This window comes from Cebus imitator, unplaced genomic scaffold (assembly GCF_001604975.1).
Source record: "Cebus imitator isolate Cc_AM_T3 unplaced genomic scaffold, Cebus_imitator-1.0 Scaffold215, whole genome shotgun sequence".
Lineage (NCBI taxonomy): Eukaryota > Metazoa > Chordata > Mammalia > Primates > Cebidae > Cebus > Cebus imitator.
In genome coordinates, this window is record NW_016107530.1 from 3,626,019 (window position 1) to 3,648,867 (window position 22,849).

Consider the following 22,849-nt stretch of genomic DNA (forward strand, 5'->3'; position numbering starts at 1 on the left):
AGCCTCCAGAGTAGCTAGGACTACAGGCACATGCCACCATGCCCAGCTAATTTTTGTATTTTTTAGTAGAGACAGGGTTTCACCATGTTGGCCAGGATGGTTTCAATCTCCTGACCTCGTGATCCATCCACCTCGGCCTCCCAAAGTGCTGGCATTACAGGCATAAGCCACTGCAACTGGCCTCTAATTTTTTAATTTTAAGTAGATATGGGGTTTCACCATATTGGCCAGGCTGGTATGGAACCCTTGACCTCAAATGACCCATCTGACTTGGCCTCCCAAAGTGTTGGGATTACAGGCAAGAGCCAACACATCTGGCCTAGGAAATTCATTCTTATGCTATGCCAAATAAATCGACAGACATTCAACTTTGAGAGAAATCTGCATATTTTTGAGGTTTATCTTTGTTTTTGCAAATTATGAGTTGAGATTTCCATTCTTGTGAGCAGAACCAAAATGTCCCACAGAAAAATGATTATAGATTTACTTAATCCATGTTAGAATAAGAATGGGGAAAAATATCACACAAAAGATGTATCAGAATTTGCCTCAGTCATGACTGAGGTAATTTGTGTAGGTGGAATAAAAATACATCCACACAAGTACTCACCAAGGCAGTTGCAGGTGGGCAGTTCAGAATCTTTAGTTATGGACACTAGGTTTTTTGTAGGATTAGTAAAGAAGTTCATAGCATAATCACTGAAATTTTTCTGTGCCCTGTCCACCGTGGAAAACTCTGACGTTCCAACACTGGATGAAGAGACTTCCTCTTCACTTTTGGTAGAAACCACTGTCATTCCACCTGAACACACCACATTTACATTCCTGAGAGTTAGTGCTGACTCCGGTAAGGGTGTTTCATGAGAGATACCAGGCAATGTTAGCAGTCTCTGATGCATGAGTTGCTCCTTAACAACCTGTTGAAATTGTATTTGGTCATCGCCAGCCGTCACGTCAGCACACTGGTTAGGTGGAGAGGAGGGCTGGGTCAAAGGATGGGCTTTCTGATTGGCATTCGCTGTTAACTGTACCTGAGAGATATAAGCTTTATCAGTGAATGCCTTCCCGTTGGATTCCGTTTTAAGATGAAATAAGCTGAGTGAATCCAATGGTTCAACCTTCATCTTTTCCTCTACTGCTTCAGGATACCTCTGTAATTTTATCTGAGTGAGTGGAGGAAATATTGTTTTGGGTTGTATAATGGACCTTGTCTGAGCCAGTGGTTTCCATATTTTGGCTGCGGAAGAAATTTTCCCAAATACAGTAGGAAAATCATGTGAACAAAATTGCCCAAATTTTTGAAATTTCGATGCAATCCAAATGTCACATACTGTGCCATACGCATAGGACAATGTTTCCCACTGCTGAGGATCATTTTCTTGATAACCTACAACTGTAGGCTTCTTTTTCCGCCGATCTCTTGATGGGGTGGATTTTGTCTTTTTCTGGGTTGTGTTCTTTTGCTTTGTTAATGATGCACCATGATTATTTTGTACACTTGAAGGTGGTTTCTGTTGTATTGTGCCTTTCTCTTGATTGTATTTTTGCTGTATACTGCATGCAACAAGGCTTGTGGGTGTACTTTCAACTTTTTTGTCCTCTGGTTTTATATAATTGAACTTAATTATTGAAGCCAGTTGTGTCAACTGTGTTGCAACGTCTTCCTCAATTTGGGTATGGGCTGCATCCTGACATAATAGATCATCTGAGTCCAAATTTTTGCTGCTGTCCAGTAACTGGTTACAATACCCCACTTCATTATTTCTTGGTGGCAACTGAGGCATATTATTGGAACAATTGTCAAGAGCAATTATCCCTTGAGCAACACTTTTATTGGTGTCAGTCTTGGAGGAATTTGATTTTGGTACAAAAAGAGATAATGAATTTGTGACTTTTGAATATTCATGTGACTTTGTGGATGCTAGGTTAGTAGCTGAACTGATATGTGAGCTGGAAAGTGTAGTAGTTTGCCCATTGAAAACCACCGTGCTGGGCGAACTTTGTTTTCCCAAAGATGTACAGTGATGAAGATTTGGTGACTCTCCTTGTAAGTGTGGGTCTTGAAGGTCTTTTCTTACAGAGTAGAGAATAGCTTTGCAGCTATTAAGCAAACTGGCTGTTCTCTGCTCTGATTCTTCCTCTTTCTCTGACTTTGATGGGGAGGAATTTTCCGATGGGGCTTCTGAGAGTTGAGTCAGGGCCTCTATGGCTACCACTTGCTCCAATGTTAATCTCCTATCTTTCATTAATGACAAGAGACATGGTTGAACTGGAGATCCATCTTTTGGTTCTTTACTTTGTATATTCTCAGGCGTTTTTGGTTGATCACCTTCGTTGTGTATGCTGGCATGATGATTTATGTTGGAGTGTGAAGAATGTGGAATGGAATTGCAGTTAAAGCCAGGCTGCTGGAATACTAAAACATTACTTCTTCCCTTGAGATGATCACAACTCATATCAGTAGCAACGGAGCTCATAGCGTTGTTATGGTTTGCAGTGTCTTTTAGGAATTTACATGAATTGTTTTCCAATTTCTTGCTGAATGCTTCAATATTGAATTTTTTAAATGACACATTTGGTTCAGTGGGTAAATAGTGCACATGTTTAATGCCATTTCTTATGGTTTGTACAAACAATTTTGGAGGTTTGGTTCGTTTCTTGTCAACTTCAGAGTTGTTCGATTTTTCAGGTTCTGGGACATTGGCACTAAAATCTTTGACGTGATCAGTTAAATGTGATTTCTTGTTTTGTGTCCACTTCTCCACCTCGATGCCTGTCATGTTTTCTTCATTTTTAGTTACATTTTCAACAGGATGTGGGTTCAATTCCGATTTTTGTTCTTCCCCATGACCATATTTACTGTAGTCCATGGATTCTGACTTGGGGCCATTTACTGGTTTGTTAACAAAATCTGCCTGCAAAATACAGAAATTACTCATGTCATCTACTTAAATATCTGAATAACAGCCATAAGAAGATTAAAATTTAATAGCAACTAAATGTAAAGCCCCTGTGGATACAACCCAAAATATTATTTTTGCTTTTTACACATTGAGTGAAGTCATAAAATAACAAAAGGGCATAATATGCAAAAAAGAAAAGAGAACTAGGCTGGATGTGGTGGCTCACACCGATAATCTCAGCATTTTGGGAGGCCAAGATGGGAGGATCACTTGAGCCCAGGAGTTCGAGACCAGCCTGGGCAAAATGGTGAAACTCAGTCTCTACCAAAAATACAAAAAAAAAAAAAAAAATTTCATCAGGCATGGTGATGCACACCTGTGGTCCCAGCTACTCGGGAGGCTGAGGCAGAAGAATCCCTTGAACCAGGGATGTAGAGGTTGCAGTGAGCTGAGATCGCAACACTGCTCTCCAGCCTGGGCAACAGAGTGAGACTCTGTCTCAAAAACAAAACCCAAGCTGATCTCTAACTTGTGGGCTCCAGCAATCCACTTACCTTGGCCTCCAAGTAAAAATTTAAACTACTTTGGTAGAATTGATTAGGCAATATCTATTTTATTTATTTATTTATTATTATTATTTTATTTTATTTTATTTTTGAGACAGAGTTTCACTCTGTCACCAGGTGCCAGGCTGGAGTGTAGTGGTGTGACCTTGGCTTGCTGCAACCTCTGCCTCCCGGGTTCAAGCAATTCTCCTGCCCCAGCCTCCCAAGTAGCTGGGACTACAGGCGCGCACCACCATGCCCAGCTAATTTTTTTGTATTCTTAGTAGAGACGGGGTTTCCCCATGTTGGCCAGTATGGTCTCGATCTCTTGACCTCGTGATCTGCCCACCTTGGCCTCCCAAAGTGCTGGGATTACAGGCATGAGCCACTGCGCCCGGCCCTATTTATTTATTTATTTTTATTTTTAAAATCAATTTATGTTTTTTCAGGCAGAGTCTTGCTCTATCACCCAGGCTGGAGTGCGATAGCACAATCTCAGGTCACTGCAACATTTCCAGTTCAATCAATTCTCCTGCCTCAGCCTCCTGAGTAGCTGGGACTACAGGCGTGTATCATCACGCACAGCTAATTTTTATATTTTTAATACAGACGGGGTTTCACCATGTTGACCAAAGTGGTCTCAAGCTCCTGGCCTCAGCTGATCTGCCCGCCTCAGCCTCCCAAAGAGCTGGGATTACAGGCGTGAGCCCCCATGCCCAGCCATACTTATTATTTTGATACAAACTGTTTTCAAATAGAATATACACATAGAAATGTATACAAATCATAAGTATATAACTTATTAAATTTTCACAAGATGAGCTGTTAGGTATACTTGTAGTCCATTCTCATTTTATAGTAAGTTCACTGATTAAATCTATGACAATGTAATCATTTTTTCTGCTACACATGGACATTGGGCTATTTTTAGTGTTTGGCTATTTAAAGTAACTGCTGTAACATTCTAATAGTTACATATACATTGGGTGGAGTGAAAGTGCTAAATGACAGCACCTGTGTGTATCTTACACCTGTGTATATGTTCAGCTTTAGTAGACAGGCCAAATAATTTCTAAAGGTATTATTAATATATACTCCAACGACTATGATATTTCCAATTATACCATATTCTCATTAATAATTAGGATTTTCTGACTTTCCACTTTAGTGGAGAGGAGTATAGCTCCAATTTCTCTTTTTCTTTTTTTTTTTTTGGAGACAGGGTTTCACTCTGTCACCCAGGCTGGAGTACAGTGCCATAATCACAGTTCACTGCAGCTTCAAATTCCCAGGCTTAAGTGATTCTCCCAGCTCAGCCTCCAGAGTAGCTGGGACCACAGGCACAAACCGCCATGCCTGGCTAATATTTTTGTATTTGTTGCAGAGACAGGGCTTCACCATGTTGCCCAGGTTGGTCTCAAAATTCCTGGATTCAAGTGGTCTGACTACTTTAACCTCCCAAAGTGCTGGGATTATAGGCATGAGCCACTGCACCCAAACTAATGTTTCTTGTTGAGATAAATTTACATGATATGAAATCCATCACTTGACAGTTGAAGAGTGTACAATTCCGCTAGGCCCAGTGGCTCACACCTGTAATCCCAAGCACTTTGGGAAGCCAAGGCAGGGGGGTCACCTGAGGTCAGGAGTCAAGACCAGCCTAGCTAACATGGTGAAACTCTGTCTCTACTAAAAATACAAAAATTAACTAGGTGTGGTGGTGGGTACCTGTAATCCCAACTACTCAGCGGCTGAGGAGGGAAAATCGCTTGAACCCAGGAGGCAGAGGTAGTGAGATGAGCTTGCAATCACTGCACTCCAGCCTGGGAGACAAGAGCAAAACTCCATCTCAAAAAAGAGAGAGAGAAAAAAAAGAAACGTGTATAATTCAGTGGTTTTTAGTTTATTTGCACTGTTGTATGATAGCCATTGTCTGATTCAGGAACGTTTTCAAAACCCCAACGAGAAATGCTGTATGTACCCTGTTAAAACAATCACTCCCTATTTCCTCCTCTAATCTTTATTTACCTACTTTTTTCTTTTATTTATTTATTTATTTATGTTGAGACAAAGACTAACTCTGTTGCCCAGGCTGGAGTGCAATGGCACGATCGAGGATCGCTGTAGCCCGGAACTCTCAGGCTCAAGTTATCCTTGCACCTCAGTCTCCCAAGAAGCTAGGCCTACAGGGGCCTGTAATCATGCGTGGTTAATTTATAATTTTTCTGGGTTTTTTTTTTTTTTTCTTTTTTTGTTTTGTGTAGAGACAGGGTCTCTCTATGTTGCCAAACCTGAACTCCTGGGCTCAAGCAAGTCTCCTGCCTCAGCCTCTAGAGAAGCTGGGACTGCAGATTATTTTTTATTTTGTAAAATCTTGAAACAGTTCATTAGACATACCACAGGAATTGAGACACAGGAATTGGAGTGTTTCCACTGATATCACTTATAAAAAGAATGGTAACTTCAATTACACAGTGTATACACATTTGAAAACTTCATGTTGTACATAATAAATATATACAATATTTATTTATAAATTTTACAAAAGAATGAATGAAAAAAGAAAGAGCTGGGTGCAGTGGCATGTACTTGTAGTCCTACTTACTGGAGAGGCTGAGGCCAGAGGATCCCTCAAGACCAGGAGTTCAAGGCTGCAGTGAGCTACTATCATGCCACTGGTCCCCAGCCAGGTTAAAAGAATGAGAAACTGTCTCAATAAATAAATAAATAAATGGTAACCTCCTGGAAATAGGGGACCATTAGACTAAGTTGCCTAAGGAGATGTGAATTGGCCTAGATCACAAACTGATCTCTAGATCAGTTCAAAACTATAACTGATCAGTGGTGGAATCATACCTGTGGATAGCCACTGCACTCCGGGCAACAGTGATACCCTGCGACTTTAGAAAAAGAATAAAAATGTCTAAGATTAAACAGATTGTCATGTTGCCAAAATATACATTGTTTGCTCCAAGGTTCAGCAAACTTTTCTGCAAAGGGCCAAATAGTAAACATTTTTGGCTTCATGTGCCATACAATCTGTCACAATTACTCCTGTTGTATCTAGTAAGCAGCCTCAAAAATATGCAAGCTAATAAGCGTGGTAGTATGGTAATAAGACTATTTATGGACACTAAAATGTGACCATCATATAAATTTTACATGTCACATACATACACAAGAGATGTAAAAAAGAAGAACATTTAAAAGGTGGGAAAGTCTTCCAAAGCAAGAGTAAAGGGTGAGAAGCTGTAAAATAAATTAGGGTCAGAGTGTGGTGGCCCCCACCTGTGATCCCAGCACTTTGGGAGGGCAAGGTGAGTGGATCACCCCAGGTCAGGAGTTCAAGACTAGCCTGACCAATATTGTGAAACCCTATCTCTTTTAAAAAGACAAAAATTATGGGCCAGGCATGGTGGCTCACACCTAGAATCCCAGGACTTTGGGAGGCAGAGGCGGGCTGGTCATGAGGTCAGGAGTTCGAGACAAGCCTGAACAATATGGTGAAACCTTGTCTCTACTAAAAATAGAAAAATTAGCCAGGCATGGTAGCGCGCGCGCCTGTAATCCCAGCTACTCAGGAGGCTGAGGCAGGAGAATCGCTTGAACCTAGGAGGCGGAGGTTGCAGTGAGCCAAGATCATGCCACTGCACTCTAGCCTCAGTGACAGAGTGACACTCCATTTCAAAAAAAAAAAAAAAGAAAAAGACAAAAATTAGCTGGGCGAGGTGGCACATGCCTGTAATCCCAGCTACTCGGAAGGCTAAAGCCTGAGAATTGCTTGAACCTGGCCGGGAGGAGGAGGTAGCCAAGATACCACCACTGCACTCCAGCCTGGGTGACAGAGCAAGCCTCCATCTTTTAAAAAAAAAAAAAGAGTAAGTAGTGTTTAACACTAAGAAATAGGATTGCAGAAAGGAGAGTCTTATTTTTTGACTTGATGCAGATGTGCATATCCAAAACCACTTCAATGTATGTATTTGTCTATAGGAAAAATCTTAAGGTGCTTTTAAGATTTATGTATGAAAACAGCAGGGCACAGTGGCTCACACCTGTAATCCTAGCACTTTGGAAGGTCGCGGAGAGAGGATCACTTGAGTCTAGGACGCGTGAAGTTTGAAACCAGCGTGGGTGAAATGGTGAAACCCAGTCTCTACTAAAAATTAGCCAGGCGTGGTGGTGCACGCCTGGAGACCCAGCTACTTGGGAGGCTGAAGTGGGAGGATCACTTGAACCTGGGAGGCACTACTACACTGCAACCTGACAGGGCAACAAAGACCCTGTCTCAAAAAAAAAAAAAAAAGAAATCTCTGAGACAGAATCTTGCTGTGTTGCCCAGGCTAGAGTGCGGTGGCACTTCTGTCTCCCAGGTACAAGTGATTCTCCCACCTCAGCCACCCAAGTAGCTGGGACGACAGGTTCACACCACCACATCCAGCTAATCTTTGTACTTTTAGTAGGGACTGGGTTTTGCCATGTTGGCAAGCTGGTCTCACACTCCTGACCTTAAGTGATCCACCTGCCAAGGCAGGAGTATTACCACTACACTCCAGCCTGAGCAACAGAGTAAAACTCTGTCTTAAAAAAAAAGAAAGGCCGGGCACGGTGGCTCAAGCCTATAATCCCAGCACTTTGGGAGGCCGAGGCGGGTGGATCACGAGGTCAAGAGATCGAGACCATCCTGGTCAACACAGTGAAACCCCGTCTCTACTAAAAATACAAAAAATTAGCTGGGCATGGTGGCGCGTGCCTGTAATCCCAGCTATTCAGGAGGCTGAGGCAGGAGAATTGCCTGAACCCAGGAGGCAGAGGTTGCGGTGAGCCGAGATCGAGCCATTGCACTCCAGCCTGGGTAATAAGAGGGAAACTCCGTCCCAAAAAAAAAAAAAAAAAAGGAAGAAAAAATCTTCAAAAGACATTCACATTACTTTATAAGCTTAATTAAGAACCTTTCAACTTTGTTATTCAGGTATGTTTCATGTGACTTTTAAAAATTATTCTAAGACTAGAACTTGCTCAGATCAAGTCTAGGATAGTCTAATAGTTCCTAAGCCCTCTCCTTTTTCCCATTTTTCCAGATTCCCGTTGTCTTGATAATCTTATACCCAGTCTGAAGAAGCAATGTGGTGATTATTTTGAAATGACTGGGTCATTTGAACAGAATCTAATTATAGCCCCTCCACCATACATACACACACACACACACACACACACACACACACACACACTCTCACACATTCACTCCATACATGCAGTATCTCCTGTATTAAGAAATAGTTACAACAATAACTACAATAACAACCAATAAAGAAACAGGTACTCAAATCATATAGAAAAATTAAGTCTTCTGAAGTCTGTTAATGATATGGTTAAGTGAGACTATTACTTTTACTAGAGGTAGCTCAGGGTTTGTCAACTGCTTTTCATCTTCACCAATAACCATTCCCTCCAGCCTTTTTTTGGCATATTTTTCCTAATAACCCTTCCCGTGAAATTTTAATACCACAGACATACCATTTAGGTACTGTGACCCAATTATAATATCCCAAATTCTTCCCCACTCACCAAGGTGCAATTTTCATTTCCCTTGAGAACTCATAAATAAATAAAATTGTTGAGGAAAGACCAAATTATTAATAAAGTATTATGTGAAACACAACAATGGGCAGCCCACAGAGTATTTATGTCTAATCAGAAGTGACACTGTCAGGACTTATGCAGTCAGCCTGAAAACTGAGTGTTTGTGGGAAAAATGCAGAGACAGCCACTGGTGCCTTCATAATGTTGATTTTAAGATACTGTATTCACTTCCTCCCACTGACACTACTCAGAAGTATAGAGGTCAGGGCCCATTTTGCAACCAAACACCGTACAGTGCCCAGCCTCACTGGCTGTTTAATGAAATCAAATTTAAATTAAACAAAAAGATCGACTAGGCATGGAAGCTCACGCCTATAATCACAGCAGTTTGGGAGGCCACAGTGAGTGGATCACTTGAGGCCAGGAGTTCAAGACCAGCCTGGCCAACCTGACAAAACCCTGTCTCTACAAAAAACATAAAAATTAGTCAGGTGAGGTGGCACGTGCCTGTCATTCCAGCTACTTCATAGGCTGAGGCATGAAGAATTTTTTTTTTTTAGACAGAGTCTCACTCTGTTACCCATGCTGGAATGCAGTGGCACCATCTTGGCTCATTGCAACCTCTACCTTCTTCAGCTCCCATGTAGCTGGGATTACTGGTGTGCTCTACCATGCTGAGCCAATTTTTGTATTTTCAGTATAGACGGGTATTGCCATGTTGGCCAGGCTGGTCTTGAACTCCTTATCTCAAGTGATCCAACCGCCATGGTCTCCCAAAATGCTGGGATTACAGGTCTGACCCAGCCTGGTCTACATGGTGAAACCCCATCTCTACTAAAAATACAAAAATTTGCCGGATGTGGTGGCCAGTGCTGTAGTCCCAGCCACTCAGGAGGTTGAGGCAGGAGAATCGCTTGAACCCTGGGAGGCGGAGGTTGTAGTGAGCCAAGACTGTGCCACTGCACTTCCAGCCTGGGTGACAGAGCACGACTCTATCTCAAAAAAAAAAAAAGCTACTAACCCAAGTAACCAAGTATTAAATCTCTAACATTCTTGGAGCTTTGCCTCTGATCTGTTTCCCTACTCTGACTACAACCATCAGCTGAGAGATTCTAAGTCCACAGAAAGTCAGGGTCAAAGAAAGTGCTGCCCCGAAGGTGGGTCTGAGAAACTGCATGGCCCTAGACTCCACTTACCTTGGTGATGTAAGGCCTCATGGCTCCTCCACATCTAGGCTAGATGGGAGCCACAGCAGAGACCTCAGAAGTTTCCAAAATCTCTTCAATAGAGCCAGGCTTCTTTTCTTTTCACTTTGTCGCCAAGGCTGTATTGCAGTGACAGGATCAGAGCTCACTGCAACCTTGATCTCTCAGGCTCAAGGCATTCCCCCACCTCAACCTCCCAAGTAGGTGGAACTACAGGAGCATGCCACCAAGCTCACCTACTTCTTTTGCTTATGTAGAGACAAGGTCTCACTGTGCTGCCCAGGCTGGTCAAACTCCTGAGCTAAACATATATCTCCTACCTTGGTCTCCCCAGGTGCTGGGATCACTTTGATATTCTAATTTTCTCATTCAATAAGAACTCTACCCTTATCTGGCCAGGGCATCTTAGAATCCAAAAGAAATCCTTTTAAATCAAACTAGAGGCTTAACAACAAGGTCCTAGTGTCTAACTCCCAGGCCCAGTTCTAAAAGTAACAATTCAGTAGCAAATAGTAAGAGTTAACGTTCACAATGAATTCCACTGGTTACTAATGCTAACTAAAATGTACTGGATTAAAGTTACAATGGATGGTTCTTTTGGTAGTTTACTTTCTTAGATTGTGCAGATTATCATCTTTCCAAATCCACTGGCCTGTTTTATTCATTTGTTTGTGAAAGGATGTTAACTGTGAGTTGTGGGGGTATAGCATTGCTATTCAAAATATTATCATCTTATGTCCAAAATCAGTATTTACAGTACACGCTGAACTCAAAGCAAGCTGTTAGGGAAAATGGGTAAATTTAGAACTCAATTTAGAATCCAATCTTAGGCCAGGTGCAGTGGCTCATGCTTGTAATGCTGGTACTTTGGGAGGCCTAGGCAAGAGGATTGCTTGAGTCCAGGAGATCAAGATCAGTAGAGACGCTATCTCTACAAAAAATCTAAAAATCAGCCAGGAGTGGTGCTACGTGCCTGAAGTACTAGCTACACAGGAGGCTGAGGCAGGAGAATCACCTGAGCCCAGCTGGTCGAAGCTGCAGTGAGCTGAGAGTGAGTCTGTGTCTCGAAAACAGAATCCAATCATTGAGGATGTGATCAAAGGTCATGGTCCATTTTCCCTCCAAATGTTTCTTAGACTACAACCCTCCTCATTTCTGCATAATCCTGACATGTTCTATATTTTTACCTTTTTCCTCATATTTTACAATTTCATATAACTGGGAGACTACGATCCAGTGAAAACTTATTAGCATTAAAAAATACCCCAGGGCTGGGTACCTTGGCTCATGCCTGCAATCCCAGCACTTTGGGAGACCGAGGTAGGCGAATTCCTCAAGGTCAGGACTTTTGAGACCAGCCTGGGGTTTCACCTTCAATATGGTAAAACCCCATCTCTACAAAAATTATTAAAAATAATGGCAAAAACCACAATTACTTTTGCACCAATCTAATACAAAAATTAGCCGGGTGTGGTAGTGCATGCCTGCAGTCCTAGCTGCTCAGGAGACTAAATAGGGATCACTTGGGACTGGGAGGCAGAGGTTGCAACGAACTGTGGTCACACCACCCAATCCAGCCTGGACAACAGAGGGAGACCATCTCTCAAGAAACAAAACAAGCCAACAAAAAAATCCCCTAGTATAAATTTCCATACTAATTAAAAAAAAAAACAAATTAAAAGACCATAAATTATAGATTACTGAGACAAGATTAAATCACATTAGTTTTACAAATAAGGTTTACATTCAATCATGTATTGTAAAGACTTAAGATAGAAGGCAGACTTCAACAATGCTTTTTATTTTTTTGAGACAGAGTCTTGCTCTGTCACTCAAGCTAGAGTACAGTTGCTCGATCTCGGCTCACTACAAACTTCACTTCCTGGGTTCAGGTGATTCTCCTGCCTCAGCCTCCCAAGTAGCTGGGATTACAGGCGCCCTCCACCATGCCTGGCTAATTTTTGTATTTTTAGTAGAGATGGGGTTTTACCATATTAGCCAGGCTGGTCATGAACTCCTGAGCTCAGGTGATCTGCTCACCTTGGCCTCCCAAAGTGTTGGAATTACAGGTGTGAGCCACCACACCCACTCCCCCGCTTTTTAAATTCAAATACCATTTAAATCCTCCTTAAAATTTCAGGAGATTCTTCCTATGACAAATCTTGTTTTCCACTAGAGTTTAGCCACTATCAAATCATACTTCCTGGAATGCTTCCCCATGATCGAAGATAACTCTCAGGGACCTTGCCTAACACCACGCAGAAGCCATCAGATAATTAGCTAATTCATGATCCGACAAGGCACCAATCAAGGTTTAGGTTTTAGTTCTTTCACTAGTGTCCCTGTGGTCTTGAGTCTCCTCTAGTCAATTCCTGTAATGTTACCCCTTAAAGAAAAAAGTAATATATATTTCTGTCTCAGCTTTCTAAGAACATAAGCCGCAAGAATACTGAGTTATTTATTTACCATCAGCACTTAGCTGGTGGTAATATGCACAGAAGTGTTTACACATTCCTAAGAGAAAAATCAAAGAGCTTTCTGGAGCCAAAGTTTGGAGATCTGTAAATCTTCCCCTGCTGGCTCTTTACCCACAAGCAAGTCTTTCCTATCTTAAGAAAACAAAACCCAGGCTGGGTGTGGTTGCTCATGCTCGTAATCCCAGCACACTGGAAGGCCCAGGTGGGTGGATCATAAGGTGAGGATATTGAGACCATCCTGGCGAAACCAGGATCACAGTGAAATCCCGTCTCTACTAAACACACACACACACACACACACACACACACACACCCCAAACAAACAAAAAACCTTCCAGGAATAGTTAGCTATTACCCTACCACACTGCACCATTTTACAACCAAAGTTTTCTAAATAATTGTCTGCAATCACTGTCTTTCTAACATGTACTTTTTGATCTACTACAATTAGGTTTTTGTTCCCACCACTACGTTCAAACTCTTCAAGATTCACCAACGTAGTCCCCACTGCCAAATTCAATGGAATTCCAGAATCATATTTTATTTCTATTTCTTTCTTTTTGAGACAAAGATTGGCATGATTGCCCATGCTGGAATTCAGTGGCAGAATCATGACTAACTGCAACATCAAATTCCTGGGTTCGAGCCTCCTCCTGCCTCAGCATCCCAAGTAGCTGGAAATACAGGCAAGCACCCTCATGCCTGGCTAATTTTTAAATTTTTTGTAGAGACAAGGTCTCATTATATGGCCTTTGCTGCTCTCAAACTCCTGGGCTCCAGGGATCCTCCTGCCTCAGCCTCCCAAAGTGTTAGGATAAAAGGCTGAGCTCCCGCACCTGACCAGAATATCTTTTGATACTATTACTCACTTCTTTAGGATCCTTGCTTCAATTCTCCACTCTTTATTTCACCTACCTTTGCTGCCTCCCATGCCCACCTATAAATGATGGTGTTCCCCTTTGCCCTCTGTCCAATCTTTCCACTTGTCCACATACTTGGCATCGACCTACACTTATTTGCTCATAACTCCCCCGTCAAGGTAAGAACTTTCTCCTGAATTCCAGTCTCAGTCAACCACCAACTGGATATCTTCACCAGACCAAAGTCAATCAGTTCTAGGCCAGGCACAGTAACTCATGCCTGTAATCCCAGCACTTTGGGAGGCTAAGGCAAATGGATCATCTGAGGTTAGGAGTTCGAGACCAGTCTAGCCAACATGGTAAAAACCCATCTCTACTAATAATTCAAAAATGAGCTAGGCATGGTGGCAGGTACCTATAATCCCAGCTACTCAGGAGACTGAGGCAGAAGAATAGCTTGAACCTGGGAGGCGGATGTTGTAGTGAGCCCAGATACCACCACTGAGCAACAGAACAACAATCCAGGTCAAAAAATAAACCAAAACTCAACCATGTCTAAAAGTTAGGAGTATCCTCTTCCCCATACCCGCTTTAATCTCAATACCCATTTAGCAATAACCCAAGACTCCTCTCAAAATATCCCTATGTTCAAGACCCAAATTCAGCCACCAAGTTCGACAGAGTCCACCTACTTAGCACCTCTTCCATCAAGCCCGAGTCCTCTACCCATACTCCTTCTGCCTGAGTGCCTTCACTCAACAAATACTTACAGAGTACCTAGAACATGCCCGAGGAATGGTTAAGAAAATAAAAAGATACCAGGTTTATGGAAATTACACTCTAATGGTGCTCTGACAAACATTTTCAGAACCTAATCTTCTATTAGTTCACACCCTTACAGGATTAGTTTCAGAACTGATGATGGAGGCTTTAAGCCTGTAGCACTTCCAGTCCTTCATGTTGTTCTAAGGAAGCGCTGTCCAACAGAATCACATGAAATTAACATTAATAATATACTTTTATTTATTTATTTATTTATTTATTTATTTTTTTGAGACGGAGTTTCACTCATGTTACCCAGGCTGGAGTGCAATGGCATGATCTCAGCTCACCGCAACCTCCGCCTCCTGGGTTCAGGCAATTCTCCTGCCTCAGCCTCCTGAGTAGCAGGGACTACAGACACGCACCACCATGCCCAGCTAATGTTTTGTATTTTTAGTAGAGATGGGGTTTCACCATGTTGACCAGGATGGTCTCGATCTCTTGACCTCGGGATCCACCCGCCTTGGCCTCCCAAAGTGCTGGGATTACAGGCTTGAGCCACCACACCTGGCCAATATACTTTTATTTAAGGCAATATCAAAAATATCTCAACATTTCAAAAATATTTAAAAACTAAATGGTTGATTTTAACAATATATCTATGAAATTCAAAGAATAAGTTACAATTCAAAATATGTTCCAATTCAAAGTATAAGTTACATCTCAATTTAGATGCTAATTTTTTTTATTTTGAGATGGAGTTTTGCTCTTGTTGTCCAAGCAGGAGTGCAATGGCGCGATCTCGGTTTGCTGCAACCTCCAGCTCACAGGTTCAAGCAATTCTTTTGCCTCAGCCTCCTGAGTAGCTGCGATTATAGGTGTGTGCCAGCATACCTGGCTAGTTTTATTATATTTTTAGTAGAAATGAGGTTTTACCATGTTAGCCAGGCTGGTCTCGAACTCCTGACCTCAGGTAATCCACCCACCTAGGGCCTCCCAAAGTGCTGGGATTACAGATGTGAGCCCTGCCTAGATGCTAACTTTCTATAATTTTATTTTATTTTTTACTTTTTCTATGGCCCAGACTGGAGTGTAGTGGCGATATCTCGGCTCACTGCAACCTGACTCCCAGGTTCAAGAAATTCTCCTGACTCAGCCTGCCAAGTAGCTGGGATTACAGGCACTGCCACCACACCCAGCTAATTTTTGTATTTTTAGTAGAGATGGGGTTTCACCATGTTACCCAGGCTGATCTCAAACTCCAAATGTCAGGTGATCCGCCCACCTCAGGGATCCCAAAGTGCTGGGATTACGGCATGAGCCGCCGTGTCTGGCCTACATGCTAAATTTTTAATGACTAAAGTAAAATGTAGTGGTACCAAAACAATGAAGTTCTTTTTCAGGGAAAAATATTTTTTACTGAAATGAAATTACAAAGTTAGTTTCTTAGTTGCTCTACCCAAATTTCAAATATTAGACAGTGCAATTTTCAGGGATGCCTTCTAATATGAAACTCTCATTCCTTCAGAATGTATTCTGCACCTGGCTAAACATCAACATCACTTAGGGGGTTTTAGAAAACCACAGCCTCCCCCTGATTTCCTTAAGTCTGGAGCCTTGCCAAATGCTATTTCAAGCAGCCTTGCTTCAAGTCCTGAAATGTCCTTGTCATTAGACCCTTCAACTGTCCAATTAACCCCAAAATCACCCATTCATCTCTCAAGAACTGGACAAAGGTGACAGTAAACTAAGCATTTCTTTTTTTCTTTTTTTGAGATGGAATCTCTCTCTGTTACCAGGCTAGAGTGCAGTGTTGTGACCTTGGCTCACTGCAACCTCTGCCTCCCAGGTTCAAGCGATTCTCCTGCCTCAGCCTCCTGAGTAGCTGGGAATGTAGGCACACTGCTGCCACGCCCAGCTAATTTTTTTTATTTTTATTTTTTTTTATTATTATTTTTTTTTAAGTAGAGAAGGGGTTTCACCATATTGGCCAGGATGACCTAATCTCTTGACCTTGTGATCTGCCTGCCTTGGACTCCCAAAGTGCTAGGATTACAGGCATGCACCACCGAGCCCAGCCCCTAAACTAAACATTTCTTAACAGTTAGATAAAACTAAGCATCCCTCCCTTTACTACCTCTACACAGCACTCTACCAAATCCATTGATTGTACTTACTGATTTGATTGCAATGCTATCCCTTCCTGGACTTCAAGGACAGATCCTGGTGCTTGTCTGCCAGGCTCAAAATTGTTTTATTTGGCAAAAAAAAAAAAAGGAGAAATCTAAGGATAAACTTCAGTAATGTAAAGGAATTGTAATACTGGCATAATCATGTAGAATACTCTTATCATCAAGAAATTAAACCTTAATGATGACACCCCCCAGTCATTCACACAGAGGAAAAGACTCCTTTTGTTGAGATAACAGGTATAGTGGCCTTTATTACATTCTTCTCTCAATTTGTTTTATGTTAAAAAACTGCCATTTAAAAAGTTATGTGTTGGCCAGACACAGTGGCTCACACCTGTAATCCAAGCACTTTGGGAGGCCGAGGTAGGCAGATCACCTGATCCAAGACCAGCCTGGCTAACACAGTGAAACCCCGTCTCTACTAAATATACAAAAATTAGCTGGGTGTGGCTGCGTGCCTGCAGTCCCAGCTACTCGGAAGGCTGAGGCAGAAGAACCTGGGAGACAAAGGCTGCAGTGGGATGAAATCCAGCCACTGCACTCTAGCCTGAGCAAAAGTGAGACTCGGTCTCAAAAAAAAAAAAAAAAAAAAAAAAAAAAGGCCAGGCGTGGTGGCTCAAGCCTGTAATCCCAACACTTTGGGAGGCTGAGGCGGGTGGATCACGAGGTCAAGAGATCGAGACCATCCTGGTCAACATGGTGAAACCCCGTCTCTACTATAAATACAAAACATTAGCTGGGCATGGTGGTGCGTGCCTGTAATCCCAGCTACTCAGGAGGCTGAGGCAGGAGAATTGCCTGAACCCAGGAGGCAGAGGCTGTGGTGAGCCGAGATCGCACCATTGTACTCCAGCCTAGGTAATAAGAGCGAAACTCCGTCTCAAAAAAAAAAAAAAAGATAGTACAATAATAATAATAATAATAATAAATGTTTGTATACTCATAAGAACATAACCAAGTGTATGTTATTTGGTAGTTGGGTAATTACCAGGAACTTTTACATTCTACATCATACATTTTGATGGTGTTTAATTTGTACAATGAGCCTAAATAATTTTATAATAAACCTGATTAATTTTAAAATCAGATAAAATCAAATACAAATTTTAAGCAAAAAAACATTTTGTTTTAACTACATGCCCATGCCTAGGAATCTTTCCTCTGGGAATTTAGCCCAAAGAAATAATAATACTTAAGAACTACATTATCAAGCATCCATGCAGAAATGGTAAAATGTTATATAGAAGAGTAAGAGAATGATTATCCTATCAAGATCAGCCTGGCCAACATGGTGAAACCCTGTCTCTCCTAAAAATACAAAAATGAGCCAGGTGTACTGGTACATGCCTGTAGTCCCAGCTACTCAGGAGGCTAAGGCAGGAGAATTGATTGGAACCAGGAGGCAGAGTTTGCAGTGAGCCACGATCACACCGCTGCACTCCTGCCTGGGCAACAGAGTGAGAATCCGTCTCAGAAAAAAACAGAAAAACAAAAAAGTTTCTTATGGATTAGGAGGAAGACAATGCGGGAGGGAGACATACATAGAGGGTTCAACAATATTGGCAATGTTCTATTTCTTTTATGTGTATGTCTTGTTCTTTGTTTGTTTTAAGACAGAGTCTCACTCTGTGAACCTGAATAGATTGCAGCGGCTGATCACTGGATCACAGCTCCACGCAATCCTCCTACTTCAGGCTCCAGAATAGCTGGGACTACAGGCATGTGCCACCACACCTGGCATGTGCAATAATAATAAATGCTGTATAATTTTTTAAAAAATGCTTTATTTCTTAACTGCATGGTGATTCAGTGTTCTTTTTATTTATTTAGCTTTTTTGAAACAGACTCTCGCTCTGTCACCCAGGCCAGAGTATAGTGGCTCCATCTTGGCTCACTGCAACCTCTGCCTCGTGGGTTCAAGTGATTCTCCTGCTTCAGCCTCCAAAGTAGCTGGGATTACAGGCATCCAGCACCATGCCCAGCTAATTTTTGTATTTTTAATACAGACAGGGTTTCACCATGTTAGCCAGGGTGGTCTCCAACTCCTGACCTCAGGTGATCCACCTGTCTTGGCCTCCCAAAGTGTTGGATTAGAGGCATGAGCCAACACAGCCATCCAAAAGTTCTTTTCCTAATAATTCTCAACAGTACAAATATCTGATCGATGCACTTGCATGAATATTTCACAATTTAAAGTTTGAGCCTGACAATAGAGACTATTTCAAAATAAATAAATAAATAAACAATAAAGCGCTGGAAAATAATAAGGGGCCGAGTGCAGTGGTTTACATCTATAATCCCAGCACTTTGGGAGGATGAAGCAGGTAGATAGATCACTTGAGGTCAGGACACCAGAGTGGCTAACATGGTGAAACGCCATCTCTACCAAAACTATAAAAATTAACTGGGCTGGCCCTGGTGGCAACTGCCTGTAATCCTAGCTACTAGAGGGGCTGAGGCAGAAGAATTACGTGAACCCAGGAGGCAGAGGTTGCAATGAGCCAAGATGGTGCCACTGCACTCCAGCCTGGCAACAGAGCCAGACTCCATCTCAAAAACAAAATAATAATAAAATAAGTTTAAAAAATAAAAAGACAATAGTAAATGTCTAGGCACAGTGCAGTGTCTCACACCTGTTATCCCAACACGTTGGGAGGCTGAGGCAGGAGGATCACTTGAGGCTAGGAGTTGGAGACCAGCCTGGGAAAAATAGAGAGACTCTGTCTCTATATAAATAAACACATAAATAGTATCTAGGTCCTAGCTACTCATGCCACCACTGTACTCCATTCTGGGCAATGGGCAATAGAATGAGACCCTGCCTCAAAAAAAAAAAAAAAAGAGAGACAGAGTGGGGCATGGTGTCTCACAACTGTAATTCCAACACTTTGGGAGGCCAAGGCGGGTGGATTACCTGAGGTCAGGAGTTTGAGTTCAGCCTGGCCAACATGATGAAACTCCATCTCTACTGAAAATACAAAAATTAGCCAGGCATAGTGGCAGGTCTCTGTGATCCCAACTACTTGGGAGGCTGAGATGAGAGAATCACTTGAATCTGGGAGGCAGAGGTTGTAGTGAGCCAAGATTGCACCACTGCCCTCCATCCTGGGTAAGAGAGTGAGACTAGTCTCAAAAAAGAGGCAATGGTAGCAGTCAGCAGAGATCGCGCCATTGCACTCCTGCCTGGGCGACAAGGGTGAAACTCTGTCTCAAAAAAAGAAAGAGAGATAAAGTAAAAAACAAAGCATTTTAAAAAGATATGAGAAGTCATTACAACCATACAGAAAAGGACACAGCATTTTTCCTCCCCCTTTAAGTATTTTGTTTTTTGAGATAGGGTCTCACTCTCACTCTGTTGCCCAGGCTGGAGTGCAGTGGCACCATCCTGGTTCACCTCACTCTGGACCTCCCGGGCTCAAGTGATCCTCTCACCTCAGCCTTCAGAGTAGATGGGACTACAGACATAGACACCATGCTGGGCTTTTTTGTATTTTGTAGACATGGAGTCTCCTCATGTTTCCCAGGCTGGCCTCAAACTCCTGGGCTCAAGCGGTCCACCTGCCTCAGCCTCCCAAAGTGCAAAGATTACAGATGTGAGTCACTGTACTTGACACCCATTAAGTATTTCTTCAACAGTTATAAACAGATAAATTAAAATCTGGGACTGCATTACTTCAATATTATGAATTCCATAGGTCCAAAAAGATTGGTGTTACACAATTAAAAACAACACTGAAAAAAAAAAAACAAAACACCGAATTTTAAAGTCATACAATCAAGGAAAGTTGTATACCAACACAGCTGAGTGTAAGGCTTTTTATGTAAATAAATAAAAATAACACCAGAAAACCATGTGATTTCCTGATCTGTGAACACTGAAGGTTTCTGTTAAAGTTACAACCTGACCCTAAAATACCTCTAATCCATGCCTCTGTGGAATGTTGCCAAGTAGCCTTTTATGACCTGCTTTTAAGTGACTTTGATGCCTGCTAACAAAGGAGATGACAGCAGCAAAAACTAAATGGGACTTTTGAGAACTCAAGGCTCCTGTGATGAAGCCTCGGCAGGCATTCTACATTTGGATTATTAATAATAAAGCAATTCCTACAAGGCTTCTTGCTATTTTCTTTGCAAAACTGATTCAAGCAAATCTGCTTGAGACAGTGTAATCACAGGGACTAGACACCGGATAAAATATAGTCAACAAAAGACCCTTGCCAGGAGTGGTCAAACTTGGCTAATAGATATTCAAAGAAAACCTAAGACCTTCTAAATTTAACAATTAATTGAAAATGAGTTAAATCTAAGTGTTGGGCCAATAATAAATGAGACCAATCACTACAAGCTACTAAAAGGGAAGAAAATTTCACTGACAGTGTAAGAGAAGATAAGTGAGAAAAAGAAAATAAGGTCGGGCGCCGTGGCTCATGCCTGTAATCCCAGCACTTTGGGAGGCCAGAGCAGGCAGATCACCTGAGGTCAGGGGCTCAAGACTAGCCTGGCCAAAATGGCAAAACCCTGTCTCTACTAAAAAAACAAGAATTAGCCAGGCGTGGTGGTGCACGCCTATAATCCCAGCTACTCAGAAGGATGAGGCAGGAGAATTGTTAGAACCCAGGAGGGGGGAAGTCTCAGTGATCTGAGATCACGCCACTGCACACCAGCCTGGGGGAAAGTGCAAGACTCCATCTCGGAAAAAAAAGAAAAGAAAATATGTTTGTTAAAACTATTATATGGGCTGGGCGCGGTGGCTCAAGCCTGTAATCCCAGCACTTTGGGAGGCCGAGGCGGGTGGATCACGAGGTCAAGACATCGAGACCATCCTGGTCAACACGGTGAAACCCCGTCTCTACTAAAACTACAAAAAATTAGCTGGGCATGGTGGCGCTTGCCTGTAATCCCAGCTACTCAGGAGGTTGAGGCAGGAGAATTGCCTGCACCCAGGAGGCGGAGGTTGCGGTTAGCCGAGATCGCGCCATTGCACTCCAGCCTGGGTAACAAGAGCGAAACTTCGTCTCAAAAAAAAAAAAAAAAACTATTATATTGCTTTGTGAAATGTTTCATAAATGGGGGAGGCAGCGAACATGTACACAAGTCAGCTGAGAACTATGGAAGTGTCTGGGTGTGGGGTGGGTAATAATCCAAAGGCTGAAATTCAAAGGAAAAAGTGCTAGAAAAGGATTTGGGGTGGCAGAAGGCAACACATCACACAGCAGTGTAGTTGGTATTAGAAAACAACACCGGAAAATGAAATAATCTTCTTTATACATGCCAAGGAAAAGTCGCTTTGAGTGGCTTAGTCATCAGAATGTTGAGTCTTGCAAATGAGACCTCAACTAAACGAGTGTGGCAGAATCGTCAGGGTGGTCTGTTTCAATCATTTACACTGAACTTCTACACACCTCACCCACTGCCTGGGATTCTTACTGGATTTTACTAATTAGGTGACAGATACACCAGAAGCTAATCCTGGCTACGAAAGCTTAGAAGTTAAGTAAGTTATGACGTGGCCATCTGTGTTTTCTGCTTAAGCCGCTGAGAGGATCTCAAAGGTAGAAGAGATCTTCAAGGGCATGAGTCCACCTACAGATGCCAGGGGTGGACTCTATTAAGTGATTCCTTAACTTCTGCAAGTACCCAACGTAACAGGAAACTCCCTCAAAACAGTATGTAGTAGGCTCTTTCCTCCTCCCCTTTATCCAACCGTCCTATTTTTATACCTTAGAACCTGAGATGTCAAGTCAAAAACACTCTTCTTTAACCTTTCAGATATCTGTCCGTAATAGTTTATATCCCATAGAAGAAAATAAGTAGCTGTAAGTTCATACTAATATAACAAATAATTGAATTAATAAAGAAATGGGAGAAAAAGGACAGTACTTTATTACGCAGAATTTCCATTAACAGATGTAGAAGGAATGGCAGAAACAGAAAATGATCATTTGGAAAACACCGCATTAATAAGTGTTGGAGCCAAAGTAGATACTAAATATGATTAAAAGACTTGCATAGTCTCCAAGTACCTCCCCACAATATATTAATAATTGTTAATTACAAGGGAAACAGTAATTTTACAGAGGTGAAAACTGGCCAAGGATCTCTGTAAAACCTTTAAGCCAAGAGATCAAAGTTAAACCTGGTAATATGATTTTCTGACATGATACACAGAGCAGGGCACCTAATGTGGATTATTGCCAAAAATGCATATCCTAAGTTTAATCGTGAGATAGTACCAAACAAGCCCAATTTAAGCAGCCAGGCAGAGTAGCTCGTGCCTGTAATCCTAGCACCCTGGGAGGCTAGGGTGGGAGGGTACTTTGAGGCA

General features: G+C 42.1%; 1 protein-coding gene across 4 annotated transcripts in view; it reads right to left on the reverse strand.

Annotated features, from left to right (window-relative positions):
* LOC108318148 (methylcytosine dioxygenase TET1) overlaps window positions 1-22,849 on the reverse strand; it is a 107,303-nt gene that overhangs the window by 64,607 nt on the left and 19,847 nt on the right. For all 4 annotated transcript variants that reach the window (XM_037745868.1, XM_037745867.1, XM_037745866.1 and 1 more), the window contains exon 3: window positions 611-2,915. In XM_037745868.1, the coding sequence (XP_037601796.1) occupies window positions 611-2,870 (2,260 nt within the window). In that variant the 5' untranslated portion in view covers window positions 2,871-2,915. The remainder of the gene's footprint in view (window positions 1-610; window positions 2,916-22,849) is intronic.